The sequence below is a fragment of the Sapajus apella genome, unplaced genomic scaffold (assembly GCF_009761245.1).
Source record: "Sapajus apella isolate SASKATOON/1434 unplaced genomic scaffold, GSC_monkey_1.0 scaffold161, whole genome shotgun sequence".
NCBI classification, from domain to species: Eukaryota; Metazoa; Chordata; class Mammalia; order Primates; family Cebidae; genus Sapajus; species Sapajus apella.
The window spans coordinates 980,948-999,448 of NW_022437101.1; the positions used below are offsets into that span (position 1 = coordinate 980,948).

The 18,501-nt window shown below is 50.3% G+C and overlaps 1 protein-coding gene across 8 annotated transcripts in view; it reads right to left on the bottom strand.

Moving 5' to 3' along the window:
- ARHGAP22 (Rho GTPase activating protein 22) overlaps nucleotides 1-18,501 on the bottom strand; it is a 214,178-nt gene that overhangs the window by 139,679 nt on the left and 55,998 nt on the right. For 3 of the 8 annotated variants that reach the window (XM_032266838.1, XM_032266834.1, XM_032266832.1), the window contains exon 1: nucleotides 16,500-16,870. The exons of the other annotated variants lie outside the window; for them this stretch is intronic. In XM_032266838.1, coding sequence (XP_032122729.1) covers nucleotides 16,500-16,533 — 34 coding nt within the window. In that variant the 5' untranslated portion in view covers nucleotides 16,534-16,870. Of the gene's footprint in view, nucleotides 1-16,499; nucleotides 16,871-18,501 lie in introns of those variants that run through there. 8 annotated transcript variants of the gene reach the window in all.

Here is an 18,501-nt window from a genome sequence, read left to right on the forward strand (position 1 = left end):
GTGCATGTGTGCCTGTGCACGTGTGTGTGCCTGTGCATGTGTGTGTGTGTGCGTGTGTGCCTGTGCACGTGTGTGTGTGCCTGTGCGTGTGTGTGTGTGTGTGCGTGTGTGCCTGTGCACGTGTGTGTGTGCGTGTGTGTCTGTGCACATGCACCAGTTTGAAGTGATCTTAAGTTGGGAATCTGAGATCTTGGTCCAGGTGTCAGTTCACAGAGGAGGGAGACCCCGAGGCGAGCGCCTACAGACTCACCCAGGAGCCCTGGAGGCCTGACTCCGATGCTGGGAAACTGGGGAAGCTGATGGGACCAGCCAGGGTAGGAGAGGAGGAGAGGACACAGGGGGCATATCTCCAGGATGCAGAGAGCAGGCAGCCACTCTGAGAGACATTCAGGAAGATAGGTTCCTGACTGTGTGCAGAGGGGGAGGGGGAGGGGAGAAAGCTACTAAAGTGCAAGGTGAACTGGGACATGTTGGACTTTCTTTTCATTTATTAATGTTTTTAAACTTTTATTTTAGACTCAGGGAACACGTGCAGGTTTGTTACATAGGTAAATTGCATGTCACGGGAGTTTGACATACGGATTATTTTGTCACCCAGGTACTAAGCATAGGACCCAATAGGTGGTTTTTCGATCCTCACCCTTCTCCCACCCTCTGCCGTGAAGCAGGCCCCAGTGTGCGTTGTTCACCTCTATGTCCATGTGTACTCGACATTTAGCTCCCACTCCTAAGTGAGAAGAAGCAGCATTGGCTTTCTGTTCCTGCAGTGGTGTGCTTAGGATAATGGCCTACAGCAATGTTGGACTTTCTTAGTCACACCCGAGAGAATAGGTCCAGGAGGAAGTCGAATGTGACCCAGAGGGCGGCTAGAGAGTCAGCTCAGGGAGGCACTACGCATCAGGACCCCCACACAGGAGGAGCTCAGTGAGTGATTTCAATGGTAATAGCAGCCACTGGTCACTGGGTGCTCAGACCCTATATGCTATGCATGGACTCTGCTCTGTATAAATTGTTACATTTGCTTCTGATGGCAAGTGTTATTAATTCTGTTTCTCAGATGTGCACGCTGAGGTTTGGAGGGCTGAGGCAGGCCGCTGGCAGGTGGCACAGCCTGTTTACCAATGTGAGTTTGTGTAACTTCAGGGCCGGTGCGCCTCACCCCTTCGTGAGATGGCCACAGGGGACCATGGACTCTCCCAGGAAGCTATGGAGTGAGAAAGGAGGACGAGGTGAGAACCCTAAGGAACCCGGCCCGGAGGCCAGAAAGAGGCAGTTTGCTTGTGTGAGACACTGGGAGGAGCAGCCAGAGAGAGGGGAGAACTGCCAGGAAGACAGTAGTGTAGGAGGCCCTGAGGGGGTTGCGGGGAAGGGGCGCACACAGACCCACTTATCCTCACCTCCCCCCCTTCCCCTCCCCTCCATCAGTGGGTGCAAGTTACAGTCAGACAGGAAGAATAAGCCCTGTGGTCAATTACACAGCAGGCAGACTGTAGCTAATAACAAGACTGTGCATTTTAAGACAGCTAGAGAAGTAGATCTTGAAAGTTATCACCACAAAGACATGGTAAAGGTTCGAGGTGACTGACAAGCTCACTACCCTGATTTGATCATTATGCAATGTACACATGTACCGAAACATCACACTGCACACACAGGCATGTACAATTATTATGTGTCAATTATAAACAAAATGTTCAAAAGCAGGTAAAGCACATGCCAAGGGAACAGAGTTAAGGTGGCAGAGTCATGGGTGGAGGGCTGTGGGTGCATGAGGGCCACCTTACAGAAAGAGTATAAGGGGGGATGGAGGGGGAGTGCAGTAAAGGAGCCTGGAGAACTCTTTCGGGAATGTTCCCTGCAAGCAGGAGAGGAGCAGGGAGTATGCTGGAGGGGAGGGTGGCATGGAGGGGCAGGGTGCCCCTTGCTAGGACTGGAGGGGCCCGAGCCGGTTTAAGTGCATTTGGACTGGCAGAGGTGGAGGCTGTGTGTGAGAGTCAGGTGGGGTTATGAGTCAAGATCTAACTTCCCGGGAGGTGACAGGATGTGGAGCCTGAGCTCAGGTGGTTAGAGGTGAGCATGAGGTGGCAAGACATTCTCCTCAGCTGCGGCAGGGGGCAAGAGGTGCCCTGCAGCAGGAACGAGGCCTTCGTCTGCTCCAAAGTGCCCTACCAGCTGGGCCCTACCTGGTGAAGTTAGAGAGCTTACCTGTTCCCCATGGCCCTCCTTGTGCTCAACATGACAATGCCCCCACCCCATGCCTCTGCTGCCCTGAGCTGCGTCTGTGCCAGGGTGCCCATAAACCCTTGAGTGGCCTGGTCCAGGCTGTGCAGGTCACACTGAGCCCTGCCATTTGGCCCATGAGGGAGGATGCAGGCTGCACGCCTCCCCAGTCACTGAGGACAGTAGACTTGGCTCTCACTGCATGACTCTGGCCTGGCTGTCCTGGGGATGCTGGAGGGGGACATGGCGGTATGGCTTCCTCTCTGGGTAAGATAGGAGAAAGAAGAAGCTCAGTGCATGGGCAGGGTAGGGCTGGGGTGGGTGGGCAGTAGAAGGGATGGACGTGCACAAGAGCCTGTGACGGTCAGAGCTAGGGCCGGGCGGGTGACCTGAATAATTTCACTTATTCCTCAGAGCAACATTGATTTCTCAGATGTTTGAATTGAGACTCAGAGGAGAGAAGAGTTTCCTCAAGGTCATACAGCATTACTCTTATGTGGTAGAGCTGGGATTCAAACTCTGGCTGGTCCTGCTCACTATGGACACTATAGTTCTGAACCTGCGCCTGGAGTCTGAGCAGCCCCTAAGTGCTTCAGCTCAGAGCCTCCAAAGAGCAGCGCCAGGGTGCGAAGGAGGATGCCTGCGAGCCCACAGACTCTAAAAGAAATGAAGCTGGGATAAAAACACGCTAATTCAAACTCAAGTAGCCAAAACCCTGGGTGTAGGCAAATGGAATTCAAGTACCCAAAGGTTCGTTCATTATTAGAGGAGTGCAAAGGGCCACACAATGCCAAGGCACCCCGAGGCGCGGGGTCAGCAGAGGAGGCACTGATTCACACATCTTCCCATCCATGAGGGAGCCTTCATTTCTCAGAATTGAAGCAACTGAAGAAGTGAATATGCAATGGAATGGAAAGGAAATACAAATAACCACCAGCAGGAGTGGGGATGCCGAACTTCAGCAGTGAGAGGGGAAATGCAGACGACAGCCGTAACGAGAACCCGCAGTGTGTACCATTTAGATAGGTACCTTTTTTTTGGTGATATCACATGTTGGTGAGGTTGTGAGTAATCCTAAGTCACTACAGAGAATAATTGGACTGTATTCATTAAAATTAAAAACGTGCATCCTAGGCAACATGGCAAAACCGCATATCTGCAAAAAATACAAACATTTGCTGGGCATAGTGGGTGCCCCTGTGGTCCCAGCTATTCAGGAGGCTGAAGTGGGAGGATTCCTTGAGCCTGGGAAGCAGAGGTTGCAGTGAGTGGAGATTGTATCACTGCACTCCAGCCTGGGCAACAGAGCAAGACCCTGTCTAAAAAAACCCCAACAACAACAGCAACAATAACAACAACAAAACATTCAGGCTCTGCAGCCTAGCGATTGTGCTGCTCACCTCTATTCTGCAGAGAGAGCTGCAATGCAAGGGTAGTCGTAACCAAGGATGCCCACTGATACCTAAAAATGCAAAAACCTGAATGCCCATTAGTAAGAAAATGGCCAAATAAACTGTGCTATATTCACATTAGAAAAGACGAAAAGAATGACATCAAAATATACACACTAACATGGTTAGCTTCTCTTTTTATCCAGCAGCTCAGCTCTCTTCACTCCTTGTCTCCAATTCCTGCCCTATTCTCTCTCTCTCTCGTCTCTTTCTCTCTCTCTCTTTTAGACAAAGTCTCGCCACTATGTTGCCTAGGCTAGACTGGAACTCCTGGGCTCAAGCAATCCTCAGCCTCCCAAGCGGCCATCGCACCTGGCTCCTGCTCTCTGTTGACCACACTCCAGTCAGGCTTCGCCAACATCTGTTCCACCAGAACTGCTCTTATCACGTTGGCAATGACCCTCACATTGTTTAACCCAAGGGTCTAGTCAGTCCGCCCACTCTTTGACCCTTTGGCTGCACTTGACTGTGAGGCTGATTCCTCTGTTTCCCAGGACCACTTTGTACCCTTGGGTTTCAAGATCATATTCTCCACTTCTCCCCTCCCTCACTGGCTGCCGCTCCCATCTCCTCATCTTCCTGGCCTCTCAGTGCTGATGGTCCCCATGTCTGTCTATACCTCTGCCTCATGGATTTGGACACCATCAGTGCACAGAAGGCCTTCATGTGACTCAACCCTGGACGTGACTCTGCCAATGCTGCACGTCCAAAGCAGAACTGCTGGTCTTTCCCTGCCCTGGACCCCACACCTCCCATGGTACCCCCATCTCAGCCAGTGGATACCCCATGCTCAGACCTGCCCTGCTCCCAGCTGCTTTGTTTCTTACCCGAGTTACTCAGGCAGCCTCTTCAAAACAGTGCAGCCAGTGAGAGTTCTTAAGCGTGGGACTTAGTTCTTCAGCGTTGCTCCCTATGAAAACCCTGTGGGCTCCTGAGCTGTCTCAGAGCAAGAGTCGGATCCCACACTATAACACTATGGCCTACAAGGGTCCTGGGGACTGGCCATGTGACCTCTTGTCCTCCTCTGTCCTTTCCTGTCCTGGCCGCAGTGGTCTCTGCTGTCCCTCCAGACATGTGCCCAGCACCCAGATCTGCGCCTGCCATATGCTCTCTGCTTGCCAGTTCCTCCCGGATCCCCTGGGGTTCCTCTCTCAGCCCCTTCACTCTTTAATCAAATGTCACCTTTTCAACGATGCCTCTCTTACCACTCTTTGGAAACTGTATCCCCACTCCTCCATCTCCCCTTTCGGCTTTACTTCAACATTTACTTCAATTACATTATAGAAGTGTGGAAGAAAGGAAGTTGCAGAACAATACACAAGACATAAAACTACAGTAGTCCCCCCTTATCCAAAGGGAAATATGTTCTTAGACTCCCAGCGAATGTCCCAGGCCCCCAGGGATGCCTGGAACCACAGATCGTACTGAACCCTGTGTACAGTTTTTCCTATACAGGTATTGATCAACTTACGACCTATGCAACTTACGACCATTCGACTTTACAACCACAATCGCTAGGCACGACTGCTCCACATCTGGCAGCGCAAACGTTGCCCAGCTGGGCGTACGACAGTGCGGACCAGCTTCCGGCAGCACTACCATCTCTGTGTGCATATAGCCTACTCAACTTACGACCAAATCGCGTTACGACCGGTCTGTCGGAACCAATCGTGGTTGTAAGTCGAGCACTAGCTGTACGTACATATCTATGACAAAGTTTAATTAATAAGTTGGCACCACACTCTTGTGCTTTGGAGCCATTATTAAGTAAAGCAAGGGTTACTGTAAGACGAGCACTGCGATACGGTGACAGTACGTTTGATAACTGAGATGGCTACTGAGTGAAAACAGGCAGGTTCCTTATGTGGAGACGCTAGACAAAGGGAAGATTCATGTGCTGGGCAAGACAGAGCGGGACAGCAGGAGATTCCACCACGCTGCTCAGAACAGAGCACAATTTAAAAATTATGAATTGTTTATTTCTGGACTGTGGGTGTCCATGGGTAAGTGAAACCCCAAACATGGTACTGTGGATATGGAGGAACCACTTTATGTAAAAAAGAAAGAAAAACAAAAATCCTAAAAAAGACACCGTAATGTGTTCTCAGAGGGTGCTGGTGTTCATACACAGTTAGGTCTGGGAGGAACATATCCCGCCTAGAACAGTGATCATGTTCCTGAAGGGACACCCGGAACTGTTATATTGAACATTACATGAAGGGAATGAATTCGTTGATTATGTAAATTACAATGAACAGTTTTAAATGAAAGAGCTCTTTTGGAGTGGAGCTGTATCCCTTACAGGAGACCTAAAATAGCAATTAAAGGATCATTATTTGATACATGCTTATGAGTATCTGAGACAAGTACCACACTAGGCTCTGGACCACAACAAACGAGAACACAGCCTCTGCCTGCACGGAGCTCCCAAGCTAGTGGGAGAGGCTAAACCAACCAGCTTGCAACGACAGGCCAGGATGCTGGTGGAAACCTGAACCATGCCCATCTGTGGGCCTTCCATGAAACCACCATCAGGTGGCTGTGAGTGAGCACGCTGGTCCCTCTCTGCAGGTAAGCTGCTTGCGTGAGCATGGGACTCCAGCCTGCCTCCTCCACCCTGTCTCTCTCACTAACCAGGGGCTCAGTGAGGGCGTGTGGATCAACTCACGCACCCAGCTGTGCACTGACAAGAGCACCTGGCAGCTGTCAAAGTTCATATGATCCGTATGACATTGCTCTCAGATCATATGGATATGTCGAAGCTCTGAGCAAATTCTCTTGGATCCCTTTTCCTGTGTCTGTGCCCCTCCCCACCCCCAACTGTGCTTTCCTTCCAACTGTCTTCCCAGGGCTGGGGTGGTGGTTTCTCAGGACTGCTGGCAGGTTTTGGAAGACTGGCCTTGGGCTACTGGAGCCTGTTTTGCCCATGTACTGGGAGGACTGGGAGTGGATAGTTTATATCATTCGCCCCCCACCCCCTGCCCCCCACACCAGGAGCTTGAAAGCCCCTGACCAAGCTTATTTCTAGCAAGGTACAGGGATGTACTTCTTGAGAATTCCTTGGGGGTTCTGGCTGAGACCTCCCTTTCCTGGGCTTTGCACCTGGCTCATGTCCTGTTTTCTGATCCCTGTACCCCCACCCCCTAACTGTGTCCTCTGAAGGTTTCATTAATAGATTACTACATGTGAATCCTTATCTCAGGGTCTGCTTTGGTTTGGAGACCCCCACTGAACACATTCGATGGCTTTCAGGACCTTCTAAGTAGACCTGTGGCAGCCTTGGCCTTTGGGCAGCTTCAAGGCTCTCAGCTCTGGAGATGCTCCCTGGGGGGAGGCACCCTGCAGTGGGCCAGGGATGTTTCCTATTTGCAGCTCTGTGAGTGCAGTCCCTAGAGCAAGGAGAAGTGGCTGCAGGACAGGAGAGCTGAACACAATTGATTTATAAAAGTCAATGAGATTTTAAAGCCGGGCTGGGAAAAGAGCAAGATGGGTCTCAGAGCTGAATTGATTTAAAGGGTAAGCATTGAGGCCAAAAGATTGATTGAGAAGAGGGAGGTGAGGTATTGGAAGAGGCACTCTAAAGGGACCGGGAAGAGATGGTTTCATAAAGGTAACGCAATTTGCAGCTAAGGGCAAAGGGGGCCTCCTTCAGGGTCCCACACTGTCCTGGGAATTCTGCACCAACATCAGATGATTTATTATCTGATGGTTCTTGAGTGCCCCTACTTCTAAAAACATGTGTGTGTGTGTGTGTGTGTATACACACACACACACACACACACACACACACACGTATTTTTTTTTGAATGGGTCTTGCTGTGTTACCAGCTTGGAGTGCAGTGGCATGATCATAGCTCACTGTAGGCTCAACCTCCTGGGCTCAAATGATTCTCCCACCTCAGCCTTCAGAGTTGCTGGGATTACAGGCGTGCATGACCATGTCTACCTAATTTTTTTTTTTTTTGAGAGATGGGGTCTTGCTATGTTGCCTAGGCTGGTCTCAAACTCCTGGCCTCAAGCAATCCTCCTGCCTCAGCCTCCGAAAGTGCTGGAGTTGCAGGCATGAGCCCATACACCCACCTTAATGTGTGACTTGCATTCTTCCTGGCTCTAACTGGCCACCTGTTTGTGCCTAAGTCCCCATCTAAGAGGTCTAGAGAACGAGCCCTCCTAATGAGCCTCAGCTCAGCATGAAGAACTAGAGCCAATAGGGTACACAACCTCTCCATTCCTGCCCCTGGGAGTGAAAAAAATATTAATTTTTAAAATAGTGATTAGATAGACTAGAGAGTTTGGATTTTTTTTCATACTGAGTACTTTAGTGATTTAAAAATCAATAGAAAAGATTGCATTCTTGAAAGTTATTTTAATCAATGCTTCCTGGGTCTGCCTCCTGGCTCAGCTGAGGCTGGTCTTCAGCAAGGGCACTGGGAAGCCGGGAGACACCCGAAGTGTTTGTTTTTTACTTCCATGCAGGAGGCAGCCCTAGATTCCAGTGGATCTGGTGTTCATTTATCCATTCTTGAGATTATGGGGCCTCTTGTGTGTCCACCTGTGAGAGCCACTGCATACAGAGATGCAAGACACACACCTACCCTGGCAGAGCTAATGGGGGATGGACACCCCAACACCAGGTCTTGCTGTCACCTATAAAGGGAGAAGGGAGCATGAAGGCAGAAGCAAGACAGTAGTACTTGGGGGGGTGGGGACTGGCTGGAGAGGGCAGAGATGCCAGGGTGAAGTGAGGAGGGATGAATGAATTCGGGGAGCCTCGCTGTGGGGTGAAGAGTGTGCCCAGCAGGGGAACAGGAAGATGCAGAGAGTGAGAGAGTGCAGGGTCCAGCCCAGGAAGTCTCGCTCCACTCCGAGGCTTTTCACCCTGACTCTTCTAGGACCCACGTTCCTGCCTTAGGAGAGACCATACCCTAAGCCCCTGCCAAACTAATGAAAACTCACCCTCTGAGAAAAAGCAGCCTGTTGGATCTCTTCCAACTTCCGCCTTCAGCCCATTCTGGGGTCTCTCTTGCTGTGGCTCCTTGGAAGAGGCCGTATCCCTTTTTCAGAGTGGAGACAGTTTTCTCTACATCCTTAGCCATCGGAGAAATGGGTCCAATGTGGTTGTGATATGGAGGGCCTCTGTGAGCCGGTGCTCAGCTTCTCCCTCTCACACCACACACCTCGGTCTCTCCAAGCTGACAGGTCCCACATGGACCATTGGGCCACATCTCTGGCCCTATGTATCTGCCACTCCCTTTCCCTGGACTCATGACTGCTGGTGAGTCCCGATTCACTTTTAAAGGGTCAGTGTCAGTGCAGTGACTTCTTAAGGTGCATAGACCCCTCTGGTAGGCTCTCAATGCAGAATGGTTGACTTCCATCCCTTATGCTGCCCCTGGGAACTTGCTGACGCCTCTGGCTGGACATGCGCCTCTCCCTCATAAACATGTGTCTCATGTCTGTGAACGTGAGACAGGAATCCTCAAGTTTGAGAGGTGAGGTCACGCAGACGCACAGGATTCCGAGTCCTGAGGCCCTTCAGCCTCTTAGAGCCTCAGGTTTCTATCTCTAAATGCGGGCCAGATATGGATCCTGCTGCTTTCTAGACTGTGGTGAGAATGAAATGAATGGGCAGCTTGCTTTGAGAGCAGTGAAGTGCTGAGTGGACAGTGCTGACCCTGCTTCTTGCTCCCACAGGCTGAGCTCCTCGGAAGCCTCTCCCCTTTCTCTGGACATTGTTCAGGGGCTGCTGCCCAGGACCCCAGCTGCTTGCTGTTTCTGCTCTGTTCAGATGAGCAGGCCATTCACCAAGAGCCTGGGATCAGCAGAATCAATATAATTCCATGTCAATTATAAATTTAATTTTCTGCCTGCCCATGAGCCATTAGCTTAGATCAATACATTCTCTACCCTTGGTTAAGTAATCACTGGGGCTGCTGAGGATTTCAGCAGAGTCAGGGCAGTGTCCTGACTCTCTGCCTGTCTGGCTGCCTTGGACAGTGGAGTCCAGGGTGGCCTCCTGGCCCAGTTCAGGCCTGTCTTGCAAATAAATCATTTATCCCCACCTTCAAACAGTAAGGTCATGGCCTGTTCTCCAGCTGTCTGGGGCCTCAAGGCCAGATTGGAGCTGCTCCAGCCCAGCACCTAGCAGCACTGTGTTTTCTGGGCATCTAAGAGCACTGGTCAGGTGGGCGCACTTATGGATGTTTGGAAACTCTGTTTCCCCATCAGCTGGTCAGAGGCATCTGGGAAGAAGGAGAATGTGAGGGTTGGTGAGGGAGGAGGCTTGAGTTTGCAGCACCCCTCTTCTGGGCACAAACAGCCACCTTTATCTCCTGGCATGAACCTCAGGCAGCAGCAGATGGACTGGTGGCCTAAGGGCTGGGTGGAAGGTGGTGGCTGGGAGTGTTTGTTCTTAGCCGGTGGTGTAGAAACACTTTGGTACTTACAAGCTCTGCAAGGTGGGGAGGTGCCAGCTGCTGCCCAGCCCACAGCTGGCACTGGGGGAAGAGTGTCTGGAAGCACAGGGACCCAGCTCTCCATAGATCTGCTCTGACAAAGGCCCCTATGTCTCCCTTTCCTTCTCTGCAGGTGGCAGATGGGAAATATCATTGCTCCCACAAGCATTTACCCTCTCTCCTTGCCCTCAGGACCACTCCCTGCTCAGCCTGCTGCCCCCACTGCAGCCTGCCTCATTGCCTAAGGCTCCAGTCAGGGACCCCACTCCATTGTCTAAAACCCTGCCTGGATGTGGGACAGGCCCATTCCCTCACATCACCTTGTCCTCCCATTGCCTTCCTGCATTGCAGCCACCACAGGGGCACACTACTTGCCCCAGGTTGGCATCTCAGGACTTTGGCACAGAGGCTTTCACCACCTGGGACAGCTCTCCTCTCCTGCTGCCTGGATCTGAGCCTGGCGTGTAAATCTGAAGGTGCACACTACATATTCGGCAGCCTTTGGGTTCTGGATCCCAGCGGCCCCCCTTCCTCATTGGGTACCCTTCCTGACTGGCAAGTTCTTTATCCTTTCTTGGACTCAATTTCCTTATCTGAGAAATGGGGCAATAGTGGTCTCTTTCTCAATGGGGAACCTTGAGGATGAAGGGAGATAATGCACATGCCTGCATGTGATAGGTGCAACAGGACTTCAAACAGGAAGTTCTAACAGGCCTCCAAGCCACAAGGGGTGTGAGATTTTAAAGTAAGGGCCAAACCAAGAAACATGCTTTCAAAGAGGTAGGTCGAAGTTAGTTATGATGGACTGGAAATGTTGACCTGGTCTTATATGCTGCAAACAAAAGTGACCCTATCATCTCTATCCAGGCATGCCCAGAGTTAAACCAGGGCCTGCCAGGTGGGAACATTGGAGGGCACAAATAAAGTCATTTCATGTGCTGTGCTTGCTCCACAGCATGTCCCATGAGCTCAACAGGCATTAGCATGGTTGTTGTGATTATTAAACACTTGCTAAGTGCATGAAGAGTTAAATCGGTGTCTGACTCCTCATGTGAGCAGGGAGGGGAAGCTATCTGAGCCTACAGTGTTTGGAATAGCAAATCTTTTTTTTCCCCCAGGAATACGGGAGTTGAAGTAAAATAGCAGCCAAATCTGGGATTCCTCAACATCACCAGGTGTAGGGGTCAGGCTCGTCTGAGCCTACTACACACCTTTGCACCCATGGCCAACACCTGGCACCCCTGGTGAGGGTCAACTCCTCAGGACTCCCATGCTCTGTGTCCCATCAAATACCAATTCCCCTCTCCTTTCCCACTAGCTTGCTGCTTGGCCAGGCTGCCTTTCAGGGGAACAAATCTGGGACAGGCCAGGACAGAGTGGGTGGCCGTCTCCACCTTTCATTTTGGGCCCTGCACGTGGGGATAGCATTGTGCGCACCTGCCATGGAGACAGGTGCTTGTGAGGGCTGGACAGGGTTCGACAGCTTTGTATTGCTGGCATTGCTGGGGGCATGAGCTGCTCAGTGACACATCAGCCTCCATCTGCCTCCACACAGCGCTGGATTTGGGAGGGAGGCTTCTCAGAGTCTTGTGTTTAAGCTGCTTCTGCTCTCATTGGTGGTGCAGTTTTGAGCATTTTACTTAAATTACTCTGCCTCTATTTTCTCCCTTGTCTCACAGAGTTGGTGTAAAGATTAAAATGGGACATTTGCATGTAATGGAAGGTCCAGCTCGCATCTGGCACATTCTAAAGTCAATAGAGATTGTCTCACTTTCCTTCCTTCCTTAAAGAGGAAAGTGGAAGGACTGTTTGTGGCCTTTAATGTATTAACAATGGAAAGTCTTATCTTTGATTCCATTTATGTAAAATTGAGGAATAGATAAGATCACCCTAGGGTGCTAGAAATCAGAAAAATGTCAACCTGGATGGGAGAAGGGTGAGGGTGACTAGGAAGGCACAGGAGAAGACTTTCTGGGCTTAAGGAAAATGCTTTCTCTCTTCATCTTCAGGCTGGTCACTGAAAGAACACTTAAGATTTGTGCATTTTACTCAGTAAGTTATTCCTCAATGGGAAAAATATTTTAGAGATAAACAATGAAACTCCTAGAAGACTGCTAAAAAAAAATCAGGCTGCAATGTGATTTGAGGCCATTGTTCTTCAAAGATCCCCAAATTGGGAATTTTTATTTTTTCTAATCAGGTTCCCTAGGATTTGTATCGGACTCTGCTAATCTGAGGGCCTCTGTAATTTCACTTCAGTTATGAGCAAATTTTTAGAAAGGACAGACAAGAGAGGGCTTGGTTCTTGCCATGGGGTGGAGGACTTGTTAGTGGCAGAGGATGTCCAGGATTGGCACCTCTGCTGTCGCGGAAGGTATCAGCTACAAGCAGCGGTGCCAGGGGCAGGCCTGGACATAAAGAGACTGCTGGGGGCGTCCTCTTTGCCCCTCCTTCTCCAGACCAGGCTCCTCTGAGGCTGAGCTCCAGCCCACAGCCTGGATGCAACCCTTCATGAGTGGTTCTAACACGCCCCCTCTTCAGCATGCCTCACCGACCCCTCTGCTAAATCTTTGTCCTCTCCCTGAATCAGGCAAATTCAGATGCTGTGTCCCCTAATAAGGTGACTGTTCCTTAGCTGCTTCACTATTAGTGCCATGAAGGTGGTGAGGGCTCTCATAGGGATCCCTCATGGTGCCTGACAAGCCTGGGCAGGGGCATCATGGTGTCGCCAAGGGTACATCCTGGGAGCCACAACATTCATAGCTAAGCAACCAAGGAGGCCTGCTAACCCAATGAGTGTCCCTGAAGGTCAGAATCTTCCAGGGCTCTGAAGGATCCCCAGTCTGAGCAGGTGTGTGAGGTCAGTTGGCCTCTGGGCTGTCATTCCCTAACCACTTTTCAAGTAGTCCTGCAGCCTTGGGGCAAAACCCAGCAATGTCCTATCCCTTTACTTCCATTCCCCACCCCACAGAGACAGCCACTTTCAACATTTGTCATTGGTTCTTTTGGTATTTACTTCTACATTTCCAGATAGTATTTATTTATTACCACTTCTCATTTTTTTTTCCTTTTAAGTGTTATCTATTAACTTCTTACTATAAAAGATGAAGATTTTGTTTCTTCTACTCCCCTGTCTCCACCATCCGTAAGTACCCACTCCACCCTACCAATATAGTTACATTATAATTTTGGTTAGATCAACAGAATTTTTGTTATTAGCATCATTTAATTGCTAGTCCCACTTGAGGTATGTTGTATATGTTAATAATTTTTCTTTTGTGAATCACTTTTGTTTTCCCTGGAGTTCATAATTGCCTTGCTTTTTTTTATTTGCTTAGTTTTCTGCTGGGTATCAATAATCCAACCTGAAACATTCTATCAGTTGTCTAAATCTAATCTCCATGTGTTTAGATGCACCTTCTTAAAAATATCATTGCATTTTATCACTGAAAGAATCTACAGCTCTCATGGAGACGCACAGGGCCACATGTGGTGGTTTTCAGATAGTGTTGGGTTACGGAGAAGGCAGAGGCCTTAGCATTGGACAGACATTGAATTTAAATCCCACATTTATTGGCTGGGCAACCCTGATTCTCCTACATTTGTCAAAACGGTAGCAATAATATCACATTATAGTGCAGTCATGAGACTTAAATGAGGTAGATTCAACAAAAATACTTGGAGCATGGGTACACAATAAATATTGATTTACTTTCTTGTGGGAGAATCACAAGAATAAGGCCATTGAAGGTATTTCATCTCACTAATAGAGCTTTCTCTCCCTATCCCCAAAGTATTGACCAGGCTCTGAACATTCGTCAAGGCTGCCGAGACATCGACACTCCTGCTAAGGGAGATGGTTAGAGCTGCTGTAGCTTTGCCTATCAGTCTGATGATTTTCTCTAAAAGAAGCAGCATACTTAACAGCAACATCAATTTTATCTTGAAATATGGCAAAGACAGAAATTCTAAAGAGAAAATGTATACAAGTTAAAAACATCTAAATCTAGAAGAAAACCCTCTAATATAAAAGTAAAAGGCAAGCGACAAATTGGGAAAATATTTGTAACCTATAAGTCAGTGAAAGGCGAGGCCAAGTTTCCTAAGTACTGGGCCAGCTAGGGCAGAGAGAGTGCTCCAGCTACCCAGGCAAATACTTTTTCCTCTATCCAGCTACTCATCCATTAATTTAAAAAACACAGGTTGAACGTCTACCAGGTACCTGGCATTGAGGATACAATGATGCCAAGACAGAAATGGTTCCTGCTCTCACGGAGCTCATGGAGCCATGCAAGTGACACACATTCACCAAACAGTCACAATCAGGAGTATACAACTGCAACCTATGGTAAATGCCATAAAGAAAAGGAGAGATGGAGCAGAGGACTCAGCCTAGACTGGGGTGTGTGGGAAGACTTCCCTGGCTGGCAACACTTGAACTGAGAGCCAGAGGGTATATAGGAGTTAAGGGGTGTGTGCGTGCGTGCGTGTGTGTGTGTGTTTGCATGCACGCACGCATTTGCACACACATATATGCATGCATGTGGGCACATGTGAATGTGGGAGGCATTCTGGGGAAAGAACGGTGTGCAAAAGCCCCATGGTGGAAGGCTTATGGAACGCTGGGGACTGGGAAGGCTGCGTGGCTGGCATATACCCACTAGATGCTGTTAGCACCCCTCAGCTGGAATAACCAAAAATATCTCCAAACAGTACCAAATGTTCAAATGTTCCCTGGGTGGGGGTGGGGGGCAAATTGCTCCTGTTTGAGAACCACTGACTTAAAACAAATGTTTATGAGAAATCTGGAATTTCAAAGACAGGCTGCCTGAAAGTCCCTTTGCTGAAGCACTGGTCTCTTACTAGCACTGGCCAATAGAAATATAAAAAATATGAGTCACATATGTACTTGTAAATGTTTTAATAGCTCTATTAACAGAAAGTAAAATAGGTAAAATTAATTTTAATGATAGATTTTATTTAACCTAATATATCCAAAATGTTGTCATTTCAGTAAAACAATTATTAATGAGATATTGTACCTTCTTTTTTTGAACTAAATCATCAAAATTTGGTGCATCTTTTTCTCAGTCCGGACTAGTCACATGCCAAGTGCTTGCTGGCCACATGTGGCCAGTGACCAGCTCATTACACAGGAGTGGGAGGGTGGAACTAAGCTTGTGCAGAGGCATCTGGTCTGTCCTATCCCTTGGGTCATCATCAGACTTTTCCCCCTCCTCAGCAGAGCGTACAACATCCTTCTTTGCTCACTGGGCTCTGCAGGTTCCAGTCCGTCTGAAAGCACCCCACAGAGGGGGTGCCACAGGTTCCAGTCTGTCTGAAAGCACCCTGAAGAAGGGGTGCCGACAGCTGTGGAACACACTGGAAGGCTGGTCCCATCCAGGAAAATCATCCAAGTGCTCGCAGTGTGCTAATAAGATGGGTGCTTTCCCTGTGAATCCACAGGAGGCTGGAGACTCCCTGCCACAAACACCTGGTGAGACACAAACTGTTTCTAAGCTCCCAGGGAGATGCTCCATCCACCTCCAAAGACCCACCCTCCTTTGCTTACAAAAGAAACTCAGCCCTCTCAAATACTGGCCACCTGTAAGGACACATTCTATTTTCTTAAAAGACAGATGTTCTCATTTAAAATGACACTTTCCCTGGCCAAGAAGTTGTCCATGGAGATCCTGTCTCTAGCCCCATACAGTGGCCGAGTCTTCAGGTCACTGTGCTGGGATGCTGGCTGGACACAGGCTGGTGAACCCAGTCCTGGACCCTCCTGACCCTCATCTCTTACTGATCTGACTCTGCTCCCTCATCCACCCATCTTGGCCCCAGGCCCTGCAGCTTTCTGGGTGTTCTCCTGGCAGGAAGGCCTGCCTGCCCCTGGCCTGCTTGAGGAAATGCTGCCTGCAGAGCAGCGGGAATGAAGACCCTCGCTTGCACCCAGCTGTTTCTAGAAGCCAGGGCATTGCCTTCCCTGGTAAGGGCTGCTTCTCTGTTGGCCACAGGGCAAATCTTGGGCATTTCCTTTAAAGTAAAGAAGCAAAGTTTCCTTAAAGTTGCCACCAGGTCATGTGGCGCGACCAAGGGACTTTGTAAAATGTGGAATGTGGGACGAAGTCTGCACACCCACTAGGGAACTAAGCCGGCCACCGCCCTTTTGCAATCTCAGGTCGGGTCCGCACGCAGCCCGGGAGTTTCACGAGGAAGGGCACTTCCTCAGGAGGATGCTCACCATTCAGCGGCAATGGTCCCAGAACGCCCGCCCCAAGTGACACACGGCGTGACAGCTGGCCAAGTGTCCGCGTACGTTTGCCAAGAGGTACATGCGGTGCCCAGAGAAACCCCAGAAAGTTGGACTTACCCCTCCTGGCCTGCCTGATCTTTGGGCTCAGCATGTTCCTGCAGCCTCCCGGCCAGCCCCGCGGGGCCGATCATGCTGTCATCCACTTGCCTTTGCTCGTCCTCGCGCCCAGTCGCCCCTCATGCCCTGCTCACTCGGGCCCCCTTGGCTGCTGGCGTCACTTGCTAGGCTCCCTCGGCTCCCTCTCCTGGCTCCGGACTGACGGCTCGCCTTGGACTACATAAACCTTGATGTATTATTTATCCATCCCAGAATTAATTCCCATCCAAGCGGACCATTAAAGCCTCAGTAATCACTGCTGATCAATCACTGGACCAGGGCGGGGCAGTCCCTCCGCCTGGCCTGAGCGCACGCGTGGCTGTCCAAGCCCTGCGCGAGTGGGCGGGGCCGGGCCGAGGGGGCGGGGCCGAGAGGGGCAGGGCCAGCCGGAGACGCGGGGCGCGGTCCTGGCTCCGGAGAGCCTACTGGGGTTCCGGCCGTCCTCTGCTGAGGATAGTGGAAAAGCGCCCAGCTGCCGCTGCCGCCTGGGGGCCACACTCCTTGCCAAGGCCTGGGTGGGTGAGCGCTTTGGTGGGAGGGTGGCCAAGACCTCTCCAGGGCCCAGCCCAAGGGGACCCGCTTATGAGCTCTCTGAAGTGTTGAAAGTCAGGTGTGTCTGAGAAGGAGCTAGCAGCCAGGCAGTGTTAGCTCCTCAGGAGACTCCCAGCAGGAAGCTGCCTGCTAGGGATACTATTTATGCCTCCTTAGTCAGGCAACAGGAATAAGGGGGCGGGAAACACTTAGTTCAGGGCTCTGCACACAGGAGGATCTGAAGAGAACAGTGAATCTCTGCTCAATGCCATGTTTCTGTTTGATGCTGGCATAATTTTAAAGGGTGTGTACTGGGGCTTTGTGAGGAGGGGAATCCAGCCTCAAGATGCTAATAATTACCCAAGGAATGCAATCGTAACAATATCTATCATTTATTAGGCACCTACTATGTGTCAGGCTGGTGCTTTACATTCAATATCTCATGTAACCCTCAAACTCCTGAGGCAGGTGCTATTATAATTATAATCGCTTTCAAATCTGGAAAACAAGGCACAGCAAGGTTGAATCACTTGCCCAAAGTCACATGGTACCAGGCAGCAGGGTGGGCACTGGAACTCAAGGCTGTGTCCACAGCTTCTGCTGCTCTGTGATGCCAGTGAGCTTCCTCTGTGCCCCTGATAAACACCCCTTTTATCCTCTTAGGCATCTAAGCTTGGGGCTATTTGGGCCTGAAGACTGTGTGACCCTTTCAGTAGCTGGTAAGGAGGGATTTAAACAATGCCCCCCCCTGCTTGGATGGCCATGCCCTCCCCCTGACCCTCCACACCCCCTGGAGTGCCCCATGTCCATGGATCCCTAAGTGTCCTATTGCTGTGTAATCAACTTTAGCAGCTGGAGAGGGAGAGGGCCCACCGGGAGATCACTGTGGCGGTCCTCCCTAGGGAAGAGAATGTGTGCCCTGTGGAGAGGGAAGGGCTGCAGAGCAAGGAGGAAGACTCACCAGGATGTGGTGAGCCACATGGCCGAGCTGGTGGGAGAAGGCAGAGTCAAAGCTCTCTTACTCAGCATCAGGTCACTTGTTCTGGCCTTCAGCTGCTCCTCAGCGGGATGAATGGGTACCTTGGCATAACATTCCAGGTCTTTCATGGTAGCATCCTTGGCCTCCTCTCTGACCTATCTCTTGCCGATGATCTATATGGCCATATACACATACAGCGCCTGCTCCTGTGTGCCCCAGTGACTTTGCACATGCCCCTGCTTCTGCGTATTCCTGTTTTTGCATGTGCAGCCCTCGCTCTCATGTGACTCTGTGTCTTTGCACATGTAGCTTTGTCTTTGCAAGTGTAGCTCCCTCTCTCTGGAATGCCCTTCTTCACATTGTCTTGTCCCTCTTTGGGCACTTCCCCAGTGAAACTTTCCTGATTCCACCAGCAGAAAGAGCCGCTAAGCACTTCCCCTAGGCCCTTATCTG